General features: G+C 39.3%; 1 protein-coding gene across 5 annotated transcripts in view; it reads left to right on the plus strand.

The window, feature by feature from the left end:
• ube4b (ubiquitination factor E4B, UFD2 homolog (S. cerevisiae)) overlaps positions 1–13,306 on the plus strand; it is a 96,695-nt gene that overhangs the window by 42,992 nt on the left and 40,397 nt on the right. For all 5 annotated transcript variants that reach the window (XM_072245336.1, XM_072245339.1, XM_072245340.1 and 2 more), the window contains 6 exons: positions 866–1,001; positions 2,865–2,965; positions 7,137–7,251; positions 9,454–9,537; positions 10,428–10,484; positions 11,358–11,474. In XM_072245336.1, the coding sequence (XP_072101437.1) occupies positions 866–1,001; positions 2,865–2,965; positions 7,137–7,251; positions 9,454–9,537; positions 10,428–10,484; positions 11,358–11,474 (610 nt within the window). The remainder of the gene's footprint in view (positions 1–865; positions 1,002–2,864; positions 2,966–7,136; positions 7,252–9,453; positions 9,538–10,427; positions 10,485–11,357; positions 11,475–13,306) is intronic.

Below are 13,306 nucleotides of genomic sequence, written 5' to 3' on the forward strand. Positions count from 1 at the left end.
ACTAGAATTTGATTTAACACTCCAAACTTCTTCTGAGTATCTGTTCCATGTTGTTCTAAGCTGATAATTTGAATACATTTTGCAAAATAGTAATGCAAAAGCCAGTATTTGTGTTTCTGTTGCTCAAACAGTTGTTCCACTTGAGTTTACCAAACCCTTGTGCGATTGCTGTGTGCGCACAGATAGCATGCATTTAAAAAGTTGAGTCTTCATGATAATTGTGTGTTATCTATCTTGATTTCTGTAAGACTGCTGTCAAAATAACAGTTTGGATTGCCTGACTGTCACTGTACAATCGCATTTCTTTCAAACAGCAATTTGACTGGTTATGCAGTAGTTTTTAATGTGATCTAGAGTGTTCAATGTATCTTTTTTTCAAAAAAAAGGTTTTCTTCTGTTTTTTTTCCCCCTACTCCCCTTTTCTCAACATGACAACAGCTTTTGTATGTGTTCTCCTATATAGGGTTGTTGGAAACCTGGCCAAGGGTGGTTGTTGCTGTCTTCAGAGGACCTCTATGAGAAAATATATCTTTTTGCTAGCAGGCTTCAGTCTGTTCAACTTCAGTTACCTTTTTTTTTGGAAAGGGAGCATCTGATTAGCATCTCATTAGATTTTTTTCTCTCTCCTCTCTCTGTTCAGAACTGGGTTCTGAGCTATAATGCTAGGTGTTTTGGTAATGGTGTACATGTTGCTTTTAATTTGGATTTCTTCATGAGTCCCGTATTCAAATGCTATGGATAATTCTAGATTGAATATAATTGCTTCAGTGTATCTGCACTGTTTGCAAAGCATGGAGTGCTCTCACTGGCCAATACCATTGAACAAACTACTTAAAGATATAAATTTTCACTTACTCCTTTTCAGTGTGGGTACAGCTGGAACTTGTTCAGAGTCTGGCAGTGACCATTTCACAATTGAAGCATGTAAGGAGACGGAAATGTTGAACTACCTCATCGAGTGCTTTGACAGAGTTGGAATAGAAGAACGGAAAGCTCCAAAGGTATATTACTAAATAAAACATTTCCTTAAATCACTGTTGGTAAAAATCATCCATCAATCTCTCTGCGAACTCGGCATTTGAGCCATAAAACAAGTTGACACCATTTGCTTTTCATTGCTGGTCATATTTAGAGGTGCCAGGTTAATTTAATCAGAACTTCTTTCAGTTGTCCTCTAATGCTGGTAGAGGAAAGAATTTGGATCAAGTGAAATCAATAAAGTTGCAACATCCATAGTGATCTGATTCTTTTGACATGCTAATGTGATTGCTGGAAACCTCTAAATATATTTGGTTGGGAGGGAAGAGAGGAAGTGAACACGTGGAATATCTGATGGCAGAAATTTTAAGAGGACTTGAAGCCTTTTAAATTCACTCTTAAAATAAAAACATGCCATTTAGATCAGAAGTAGGTTCATTATCACTGAGATGAGAAAATCTGCAGATGCTGTAAATCCAAGCAACACACACGAAATGCTGGAGGACCTCAGCAGGCCAGGCAGCACCTATGGCAAAGATTAGTTGATGTTTCCGGCCGACACCCTTCGTGCCCTGATGAAGGGTCTTGTCCCGAAACATCGACTGTTTACTCTTTTCCATAGATGCTGCCTAGCCTGCTGAGTTCCTCCAGCATTTTGCGTGTTACTTTCATTATCACTAATATATATCATGAAATTTGTTTTGTGGCAGCAGTACAGTGCAATACATAATGTACCATAAATCGTAGATATTAAAAAATTAAATAATAAGTGCAAAAAAAGAGCCAAAATAGTGGTGTTCATGGGATCACTGTCCATTAAGAAATGTGTTGGCAGAGAGTAAGGAGCTGTTCCTAAAGTATGTGTGTGTGTGTGTTCAGGCTCTTGTACCACCTCTCTTTTAAAAGTATTTTTTTACAATCTGCAACTTCAAATAACAAAGCATGGTCTCCCAAGTGGCTGCTGTGCTGATGATTAATTGACATTTAAAAGCTCTTCAAATCACTTGTGACTGTCTTTTAGTTGCCTCTTTATCAGCTACCTTCAAAGGAGGTAGTTGATTGTTAGGCTTATTTAAATACATTGTGGGATAAAAGCCAGAATGTAGATCCAGCCACATTTAGGAATTGAAATGCAGGTACTTGCAGATAGTTGAGAATGGCCAAGAGCAATATCGCATGTCATTAATTGGAAGTATTTATATGACCTGTGCCAAATTCATTGCGGGTTTTCACATGTGGCAAATAATTTCTAAAGAGTAGTTTAAATTGTATTTGTCTGCCCAGATTAATTATACTTAAACATGACAGCGATACTTGAAAAGTAACACATACAAAATTGCTGGAGGAACTCAGCAGGTCAGGCAGCCTCTATGGAAAGGAATAAACAGCCAGTGTTTCAGGCTGAGACCCATATTTGCAAGGCTTTTCAATGAACCCCTGATGGCAGCTGATATTTGAAGCAGGGAACACGAAGTGACTTCAAAGAGTAATGGCTAACTAAAAATACATTTCACTTCAGTAAACATGTTGACTGCATCCAGTTTAATGTCACTTGATTTTGGTTAATTGCACAACCTAAAGTGTAGTAGGTAGCATACTCGCTAATTTTTATCCAGTATTCAAAAATAAACTACCAGTCCTGCCACAGCACTGACACGCTGCTGAGAATTAGTTACCATGTATATGCTCTTGTGGAATAAATGAATTAAACAGCAAAATATGAATTAACAAATTGTTTTCCAGTGATTTTCTGTGGGAAGGGGTACTTAACATTTGAAAGTGGAATTTTCTTATGTCTATAGCGCACTACCTTTTGAAATTGTTGCACTTGAATGAGTGATTGCAGAATGTTTAGATGTAACCAGACATTTCTAAAATGTTTTCAGATGTGCAATCAACCATCTGTGAGTCAGCTGCTCAGCAATATCCGATCCCAGTGTATTTCCCATACTGCTCTTGTGCTGCAGGGAGCCCTCACACAGCCAAGGTTCGTTTCTTGATCAATTTATAAAAGCACTTCTGTTTTATTTCATCGTCGTCATCAGGTGCCGTGTCGTATGATGTGAATGATAATGGTCTTTATGACCATGATTGTTCTTGGCAAACTTTTCTACAGAAGTGGTTTGCCATTGCCTTCTGGGCAGTGTCTTTACAACATGGGGTGACCCCAGCCATTATCAATATTCTTCAGAGATTGTCTGCCTGACGGCAGTGTTTGCATAACCAGGAGTTGTGATATGCACTAGCTGCTCATACGACCATCACCACCTGCTCCCATGGCCTCATGTGACCCTGATCCGGGGTGGGGATGCTAAGCAGGTGCTACACCTTGCCCATGGTGACCTGAAGGCTAGTGGGGGGAAGGAGCACCTTACAGTTCCTTTACTAGAGACATATCACCACTCCACCACTGTGGTTTTTTTATTTGCCTTGGTGAATTAAACCAAGTGACTGTGTGTGTGGAATTCTTGGCAATCTGAGGAACACAATTCACAGGATTGTATAATTATGTATTTGGACAAGTAACTTGGATTGGTAACACAAGTTCAAATCCTATTGTGACTGGAATTTACATTAATGGAGGTGAGTAGGAACACAATCTCGTACTGGCCATGATATTACTGAATTACATAAAGGCAGGTTAGTGAGTTACACACACAAACTGCTGGAGGAACTCAGCAGGTCAAAGTAGAGTTTATCATATACACAAGTAAATGGATGCACAGGTGCAATGAAACACAGCTGCAGCAGCATCACAGACCCACTGCATTAAAGGTACAACATTCACAAGAAAAACATAAATGTATATAAAATTATGCAAAATTAAATCACAATTGGGACACGAAGTTGTAATGCAAAGTGGTCTTAGTGTTGTTATACTGAGGTAATAATTAGATTGTGTTGATTGGCTCAAGAAATGAGTGGATGATGGGAGGTAGCAGTTGTTTCACCTGGTGGTTTGGGACTTCAGGCTTCTGTACCTTCTGTATGAAGGTGACATTGCCCAGATAGTTGGGATCTGTGATTGATGTTGCCTTGAGGTAGTGCCTCATAGGTACTTTTGATGGTGGGGAGGAATGTGCTGGACTGATCCACAGCTTTACTTCAGCTTGCCTTACTTTGCACTCAAGTTGCTGTAACAAGCCACGATGCAACTGGCCAAGTTCAAGTTTAATTGTCATTCAACCGTACATGAATACTCATGAATACAGCCAAATAAAACAGTGTTACTTTGGGGCTAAGGTGCAAAGCACAGTACCAACAGTCACACACAGCACAAGGCACATATAAGATGCAAGTAAAATGCAGTCACACAAAAAAAAGTCCAAGACCTTGAGTCCATGAATGTTGGAGAAATCTGCAGTCAGGGTACTTTCAACATTATGCCTGTAGAAATTTGTTAGTGTTTGGTGTGCAAGACCACCTTAACCTTCTAAAAGATGCTGTTGTGGCTTTCTTGTGATTGCATCTATGTGCTGGGCCCACGGTGGGTCATCTAGTATGTGAACATCAAGAACCTTAAAGCTGCTGGTGCACCAATACACACTGGTGTGTGTTTGACCTCTGCCCTACTAAAGTTAAGGATTAGTTTCTTAGTTTTACTGATGTTGAGTGATAGGTTGATGGTATGGCATCACTCAGGCAAGTGCACTATCTATACAACGCCAGTGGTGGTGTTGGTGAATTTGTATATGGCATTGGAGCTATGCTTAGCCACACTGTCATGTATAGAGAATTGAGTAGGCACTAAGTACACTCTTGAGGTGCAACTGTGTTGAACAAGGAGATGTTACCAGTAAAACCCAGGAGTAGTTTGAGGCAGATGTTAAATGCTGGCCTTTAGCAAATTTTCAGGAAGAAACTTTTAAAATCATCCCAGTATATCTATTAACTTAATTCTTACTTTGAGCCATGGCTGGATTTGTTTTTCTCATAGCGGTGGGGGCGGGGGGGCGGGGTTCAAATTCCATTCTCATATCTAGTGGATAATACTAATCTGAGATTTGGAAATGTCATGTAGATTCAGTGGCCACTTTATTAGGTACACCTGTCCACCTCATTAATGCAAATATCTGATCAGCCAATCATGTGGCAGCAACTCCATGCATAAACACATGCAAAGATGGTCAAGAGATTCAATTGTTGTTCAGACCAAACGTCAGAATGGGAAAGAAATATGATCTAAGTGACTTTGACCGTGGAAAGATTGTTGCTGCTTGACAGGGTGGTTTGCGTATCTCAGAAACCGCTGATCTCCCGGGATTTTCACACACAACAGTCTCTATTGTTTTCAGAGAATGTTTAAAAAAAATCTCCAATGAACAGTGGTTCTGTGGGCAAAAATGCCTTGTTAATGAGAGAGGTCAGAGGAGAATGGCCAACTGGTTCAATGTGACAGGAAAGACATGAAAGACATTTCCTCAAATGACCATGTGTTACAACAATGATGTGCTGAAAAGCATCTCTGAACACACAACAGGCTGCCTGGTTCTTGAGACTGCTTTGCCCTTCAGTAATGTGGCAGAGGTTCATGTCTTCTGTGCCAGTTCCACACAGCCCTCAATTCCTTGAGCTTAAAAGAAAATTATCAATGTCTCTTTCAAATGCCTCCTGTGGTCTAGTCTTTATCACCCCCTCAGAGCATCAAGCTAGCAATTTGGCCTTGTGAAAAAAACAGACAAAAATGCTAAAGAAACTGCAAGGTTGCCTCTTGATGTGCAACACGGCATGGAAAGGAACAACAACAACTAGTCATTCATAGTAGGGCAACTTTTGCATCCCATAATTCAATTCTGGACTGCACTGAATGTTAGCATATCCTTAAATAATGATTTCCAAATAATTCACTGTATTCCAGCTGCTTCACTAATTTCCAATACAAATGTAACCATACTTTTCCCTTTTTAAACTCCAACCCCGAAGCAATAGAAGTTACTAAGGCCACGATCAGCTGTGAGACCAAGTCACTGAGTATGTTAAAAGTGGAGGTTGACAGGTCCCTGATTAGTCAGGGCATCAAAGATTAGTGGGAGAAGGGAGAATGTGGTTGAGAGTGTTAATAAATCATCCGTGATTGAATGACAGTAGACTCATTGGGGAAAAATGGCCTAATTCTGCTCCTATGTTTTATGGTATTACGGTCTCTCAGAGCAACTTACCTTCGAAGGGTAGGATTGCTGATTAGTAGATGGGAAATGACATATAAATGTAACACAGAATAGCAAATAATTGAGTTTCTTTTATTTACAATTGAGGTTATAAAATAGTTTTTATGCTAATGGAATAATAACATTTTCTTGCATCTTACTATCATTAGTGTTTTAATAATGCTGGTATTCTGGAACAAAGCCAATGACTAATTCTTGATGTAAGTAAACCTTAATGGCTCTCTAAACATTGCTATGTAACTACCTCGCATTTTAGTAAAGCAGGTCTTACTCATGGAGTTATTACAAAAGTTAATGAGGGGAAACATGGATGTTATCGGAGAGCACTTGGTAGGCACACCCCTTACCGAGCATTCACTCATACAAAGACACTGCCTTGTCATTCTGCTGTCATTGCAGTGAGTGGGCGCACTTCAGTGTCTTCCCGCTGTAATCACATAATTAACCCAGTTTTCCCTCTGCATTGCTACATACATTCCGAGTCACACCAAAATTTCGATTCGTTCTAAACTGAGCTGATGGGCTCAGGTTGGCTTCATGGTGTCTTTCCCATCATACACAGCAGAATATTCTATTTCTTCAGTAATAGAAATGTGTATGTAGTATTTGTATACTGTATTTAAGGTAGATACTTCTAATTATTTTGTAATATTGTAATTACATTGTGGGGTGCATGATATTCTAATTCATGTGTAGTCTTGTGTTAGCTTTGTTGGTAGTTAAAGATGGCATGTCCTACTGCAGGGAGAGCAATAGGAGCTGTGAAGAGTTCACACTGGACAAGAATTAAGTATGGAGCTATTATGTTTACTTGTAGATATCATTTTGTAAATATTGACATTTCTCTTTTCACTATTTTCACCAATTTTTGTAAGTTTGATTTTTGATACACTTAATAAACACCCTTGCACTAAAGTGCGAAGTGACTACAGCCACTTTTTCTTTGGTCATAGCCCATGTATCTAACACATGGATATTTTTTTTCCACAGATCCTTGTTACAGCAGTCATTGCTAGTGCCCTATATGTTGTGCCGGAATCTTCCTTATGGATTCATTCAAGAGCTGGTTAGAATGACTCATCAGGACCAAGAGGTCTTCAAACAGGTGAGCTGAAGTTATGCTTGGGTTCATAGATTCTTACCTTCCTTCATTTTTGTCTCTTGATCAGAATGCTGTAGGTTCAACTTTGTTCAGTGACTGATACAAGCCTTGTCCACATCCTTTCCTGGGCAGTACTGACCGCGTGCTTTTAAGTAAGGCCTTAAACTAAGGCTTATTCTTGGATGAATGCAATAGATGCTGTGATATTATGTAAGGAGAGCATCGAGGAGACAAGTCACAAGATAACAGTCATATGTGTAGTGGTTAGTGTGACATTGTTACAGCTCAGAGCATCGGAGTTCAGAGTTCAATTCCGGTGCCATCTCTAAATTCTCTGTAACTGTGTGGGTTGCTTCCCACAATCCAATGATGTAAGAGTTAGTAGGTTAATTGATCATTGTAAATTGACCTGTGATTGGATAGGTTGCTGGGCAGGCCACGCAGCTCGTTGGACCAGAGGGGCCAGTTCCACGCTGTATCACTATGTAAATAATAAATAGAAACTACAGCTCAGGATCAGGCCCTTTGGCCCACGATGTCTGAGCCAACCTCGATGTCCATGCAAACTAATCCCATCGTTTAAACATAATCCATATCTCTCCATTCCCTTCATATTAATGTTGCAGTTAAAACTAGATACACCGTGACATATGGGTATCTATATTTAAAAATGCTTTGCATAATTAATGCATTTTTGTGGTTTCTGGTGTACTCTTAAAAACTTTCCTTCCTTTGACTTATTTGTTTCCTCTGAGAATGTTGATGCTGGAATGCCAACTACTCTTGATAAACCTGTTTATACCAACAAATTGAATTATCCAGCAGTTTCAATTAAGCAACCCAAGCATAACAAATGGAGATTGTGGAGCATCTCATCCACAGTTGATTTCATTTAAATAATTGAATTGACAAGATTTAAGTTCCACCTTCCACTATAACAATTTAAATTGCAGGATTATTGCAGTCCTCTTTGTGTTTGTTCTGAATTTTAATTTGCCTTTTTACAATGCTTTACATCAGAACTTTTGGTGCAAATTTTTTAATTTCTAAATTTGATTTTTAAAAAACCTTGCCCTTTAGAGGTTAACAGCTAATACACCTAGACTGGAAAGTGAAGGAGATTCTTTTATGACATTGGGAGGTAATGGGGAGCAGTGGTGAGAAGGGGAAATAATGGATTGATAGTGTGTTGGTTTATACAAAGATATATTCTTGAATGCTTATAATTCTGGATTGCTTATGGAAATGCCCTTAGGGATATGGGGAAAAGTTGGGAATGGCACACAAATTTCATGAAACATTGAACAGTACAGCACTAGAGAGGCACTTTGCCCGCAATGTATATTATGGACATGGTGCCAAATTAAACTAATCCCTTCTGCCTACATGTGGTCCATATCCCTTCATTCCCTGCATATTTAAAGGCTGCTTCAATGCCAGTATCATATTTGCTACTGTCACCTCTGGCAGTATGTTGGAGGTGCCTACCATACTATGTATTTTTAAAAAAAACCTTGCCCTGAACATCTCATTTAAACTTCCCCCTCTTCCCTTTAAAGATATACTCTCTAGTATGTGACATTTTTACTCTGGGAGCAAGATTCTGGATGTCCACCCTATCTGTGCCTCCAATAATGTTATAGCCTTCGATCATACTTCGCCTCAGCCTCTACTTCAGAGAAAGCAACCCAAGTTTATCTAAAGCATACCAATACCTTCTAATCCAGGCAGCATCCTGGTAAACCTCTTTTACACCCCCTCCAAAGCCTTTATGCCCTTGTATTGAGGTGGCCAGAGCTGCACACAGGCACTCTGAGTGCTCTCTAACCAGAGATTTATACACCTATGACATGACTTCCTGACTCTTGTACTCTGCACCTACTGAAGAAGGCAACCACCTTATTTACCACTTTATCTACTTGTGTTGGCACTTTCCGGAGAGTATGGACTTGGACTCCAGTGGTCCTCTATACATTTTGAATTTGTACAAATAGATAGCAGAAGTAGCAAGACAAATACTTCAGATATTATCAGGACAATAAAAATCTATTTTGTGCAACCACATCCTCACTGCATTATCAAATTTTCATCTGTATTTTTCATTGTTATTGGATGATCTTCTGCCATGAAGTTTGACGTGGTGAATTTGGGTAATAGAGTAGTGATTTACTGTTGAGCTTGATATTTTCACCTTCTATTCAACAGATCTTTATTCCAATTATACAAGGGCTGGCATCAGCAGTGAAGGAATGCTCTTTGGATGGTGATAACTTCAAGTACCCACTTGCGGTGAGATGGGTTGGTGGGTTGGGTAGACTAAAATTTAGTGCCACTTTGAGTCCATATAATTCACATGAATTAAGACGTTGCTGATCGTGACTCGCAGCAGATTAGAACATGCATCACTTACAAATGCCGTCGTTCTGCTTGATCTGTTTTGACTTCTGTTATCCTGGGATACAAACAATCCAGATTCGACAGAACTCAGAATTCTTGTGCAGATGTTCTTATTCTTGTGTGCATTTATTTAGCATCTTTGCATAACTAAGTAAAAATGTGCACATTCAAATCTCATCTGTAAAGTCTTGTAAACAAAGCTTCTTGTTTTGTTAGTGCTGTAGTCTCTATTGTCTAAAGAAATTTCTGAAATCTGATTGTGTAAATGCAAGTTATCATAGTTTCTTGTCAAGAGACATTTGTTTTTACTATTGATCTTGTTCCAGTGTCATCATCTGCTTTAACTTTCTTCTTTGTTCTGAGATCATGATAGCCTTCAGTTAGCTGTGATCTCTTGGGCAGAAACATTTAAATTTAAGAGTTTTATCCCTGAGTTGTGGGCTTCTCATGCTGCAGGGGTGTGGTGCAGATGGCTGGTTTATTGATAAAGAGTTCAAGATTGGAAAGGGTTTCAAAATTTAAGACAGTTTTATGTCCTTTGGAAAAGAAATTCGTGATATGTTGAACTTTCTGGCTGAAAGCAGGACTTGGATGCCGTAAATTTATTGTTTAAGCTATGTTGTAGGTATATTCAGTAATGTTTTTTTTAAAACAAAACTAGCCCAAAATTGGAAATTTGAATTAAAATAAATTTGATTATTTTAATTAATTAAATCAGTCTTTCAAAGCTTGTTTCTGTCAGTTCTGTTCTTAATGGTCACCTAAAACTCCTTTTCTTTTAGGCACTGCAAGAATTGTGTGAAATTAAATTTGGGAAAACTCATCCTGTGTGTACTTTGGTAAGTTTTTATTGAATCTGAATTGTAGCTTATTCCACCAAATGTTTTGAAGATGGTGGTTAATTTAAGAGAAATTTAATTAAATTGCAATCCAATAAAGAACATGATGGAGTTGTCGAATAAAGAATGTGATGGAGTTGGCGGGGGGGGGGGAATAGTGTAGTTCATATTATGAAATGAACAGAAATTCTAAGCATTGAACTTAAATCTTATTTTACTAATCACACTGAATAGTTTGGTTAGAGTATCACATATATAACTGATCCTTGTGACCAGAAATCCATAGGTTTGATCTGTGATCAGTACTGAATTAGTTGGTCAGTTTTAGGATTCTATTGTTGGTCTTGGTAACTTTAAACTGGAACAGGAAGATCTAAACAGTTGATAATTTAATAACTGCTTGAAGCAGAGAAGATTTACATTTTGATTTTTATTTAGTGAGACTTGCGAGAATGTGCCACAGTCAGATTCTGCCAGGACCTGCATGGTAAATGATTATTTGAAGATATTATTTGTGGTTAGTGTCAGTGAGTCCCATGTCAAAGAATTAATACGCTGGAAAATGATCCAAGGTGCAACACAGAGAGGGAAAGACCTCATTTGCCAAGAGAAAATACTCGGCAGTAAGTTCTGCAACCTGGGTTCAATTCTGCTGCTGTCTGTAAGGAGTTTAGATTTTCCCCCATGGCCACGTGGCTTTCCTCCAGGTTCTCCGGTTTCCTCCCACATTCCAAAGACATAAGGGTTAGTAGGTTAATTGGTGACATGGTGTAAGTGGGCAGTGTGGGCTAAAAGGGCCTGTTACTGTGTTGTATCCTTGAGTAAAAATAAACTAAATTCATTGTTAACTGGGCCATTCTTTTGCTTTCATAGGTGATATCATTGCCATTGTTTTTGCCTGATCCTCTGAGTCAAGGCTCAGGCAGAGAGTTGCAAAGGCTTTCATTCCTTGGGGCTTGCTTCAGCCTATCTGTATTTGCAGAGGATGATGTAAGTACAATGGTATATTCAATTTCCAGTTTCTCACTTCAGTTCAGGGTAGACCATTGTGACTACCCTGTAATAAATGTATTGGAGAGGAACCGATCTTTGGAATTGCAGATAGCTTTTTACATCTGCATGTAAAACTGCACAGTGGCATTAGATCAGGGGTTCATAGTCATACTTTATTGATCCCGGAGGAAATTGGTTTTTGTTACAGTTGCATCATAAATAAATAAATAGTAATATGTAAATTATGCCAGGAAATAAGTCCGGGACCAGCCTATTGGCTCAGGGTGTCTGACCCTCCAACCTGGAGCCCATGGACCCCTCAGTTAATGGTAACAGTCCGTGAGATAAAGGTTGGAAACCCCTGCATTAGAGCATAGAACATTGTAGCACAGTACATGCCCTTTGTTCCATGAATTCTGCTGACCTTTTAACCCACTCCAAGATCAATCTAACCCTTCCCTCCCACATAGCCCTCCATTTTTCTGTTGTCCATGTGCCTAGCTAAGAGTCTCTTCAATGTCCCTGATATTTCTACCTCTGCCACCATCCTTAGCAGGGCATTCCATTCTTCCACCACTGTGTGTGTGTGTGTGTGTGTGTGTGTTTGTTTAAAAACTATCTCTGACACTTCCCTCTATACCTTCTTGCAATCACCTTAAAGTTATGCCTCCTTATATTAGCCACTTCAACCCCAGGGAAAAGTCTCTGGCGATCCAATTGACCTTTACCTCTTGTTACCTTGTACACCTTCCAATTCACCTCTCATCCTCAGCTCTAAAGAGAAAAGCCTTAGCTTGTTCAACCTACCCACCTTAGAGGTGCTCTCCAATCCAAGCAACATCCTGGTGAATCTCCTCTGCACCCTCTCAAGTGTCTACATTCTTCCTGTAATGTGACCAGAACGGAACACAATATTCCAAGTCTGGTCTAACCAGGGTTTTGTAGAGCTGCAGCATTGCCTTGCAGCTCTTGAACTCAAATATGGTTTATGCAATTTAAGTTCCAAGAGATATTCGTAGCAATATTCCTGCCAGTTAATTTTTCCATTGAATAATCAAAAAGTTGCAAATCATGAGAATACCATAGCACCCTCCAAATTATGATAAGACCAGACCAAGTGTTTAAGTTGTAGCTATCTCAAACCAGTAGAGGAATTGGTCTTTATGATTACCAAGACTGAATCATAGGTATTTACAAGGGATGATTGATAAGTTTGTGGCCTAAGGTAGAAGGAATCAATTTTAGAAAACCTAGCACATTTGTTTTTCAACATAGTCCCCTCCTACATTTACACACTTAGTCCAGTGGTCGTGGAGCATATGGATCTTGGACCTCCAGAAAGTGTCCACAGTAGGGGTGATTGATAAGTTTGTGGCCTAAGGTAGAAGGAGATGAGTTAACGCAAACAACAGGAATTCTGCAGATGCTGGAAATTCAAGCAACACACATCCAAGTTGCTGGTGAACGCAGCAGGCCGGCCAGCATCTATCTCTAGGAAGAGGTACAGTGGACGTTTCAGGCCGAGACCCTTCGTCAGGACTAACTGAAGGAAGAGTTAGTAAGAGATTTGAAAGGGGGAGGGGGAGATGTGTGTTGCAGGAGATGAGTTATCTCATTACATGCACATGCAGTTTGACTCTTTGATTATGCAGAAAGTTTGAAGTTAATAACTCATCCGGGGTGATTGATAAGTTCGTGGCCCAAGGTAGAAGGAGATGAGTTAATAACTTCAAGCTTTCTGTGTAATCACTCAAAGAACATATCAATCACTCCTCGTATACAGCACAAGAAGTGGGCATGTAATTCGAGTTTGAGTATTTTGTTATTTT

This window comes from Mobula birostris, chromosome 27 (genome assembly GCF_030028105.1).
Source record: "Mobula birostris isolate sMobBir1 chromosome 27, sMobBir1.hap1, whole genome shotgun sequence".
Lineage (NCBI taxonomy): Eukaryota > Metazoa > Chordata > Chondrichthyes > Myliobatiformes > Myliobatidae > Mobula > Mobula birostris.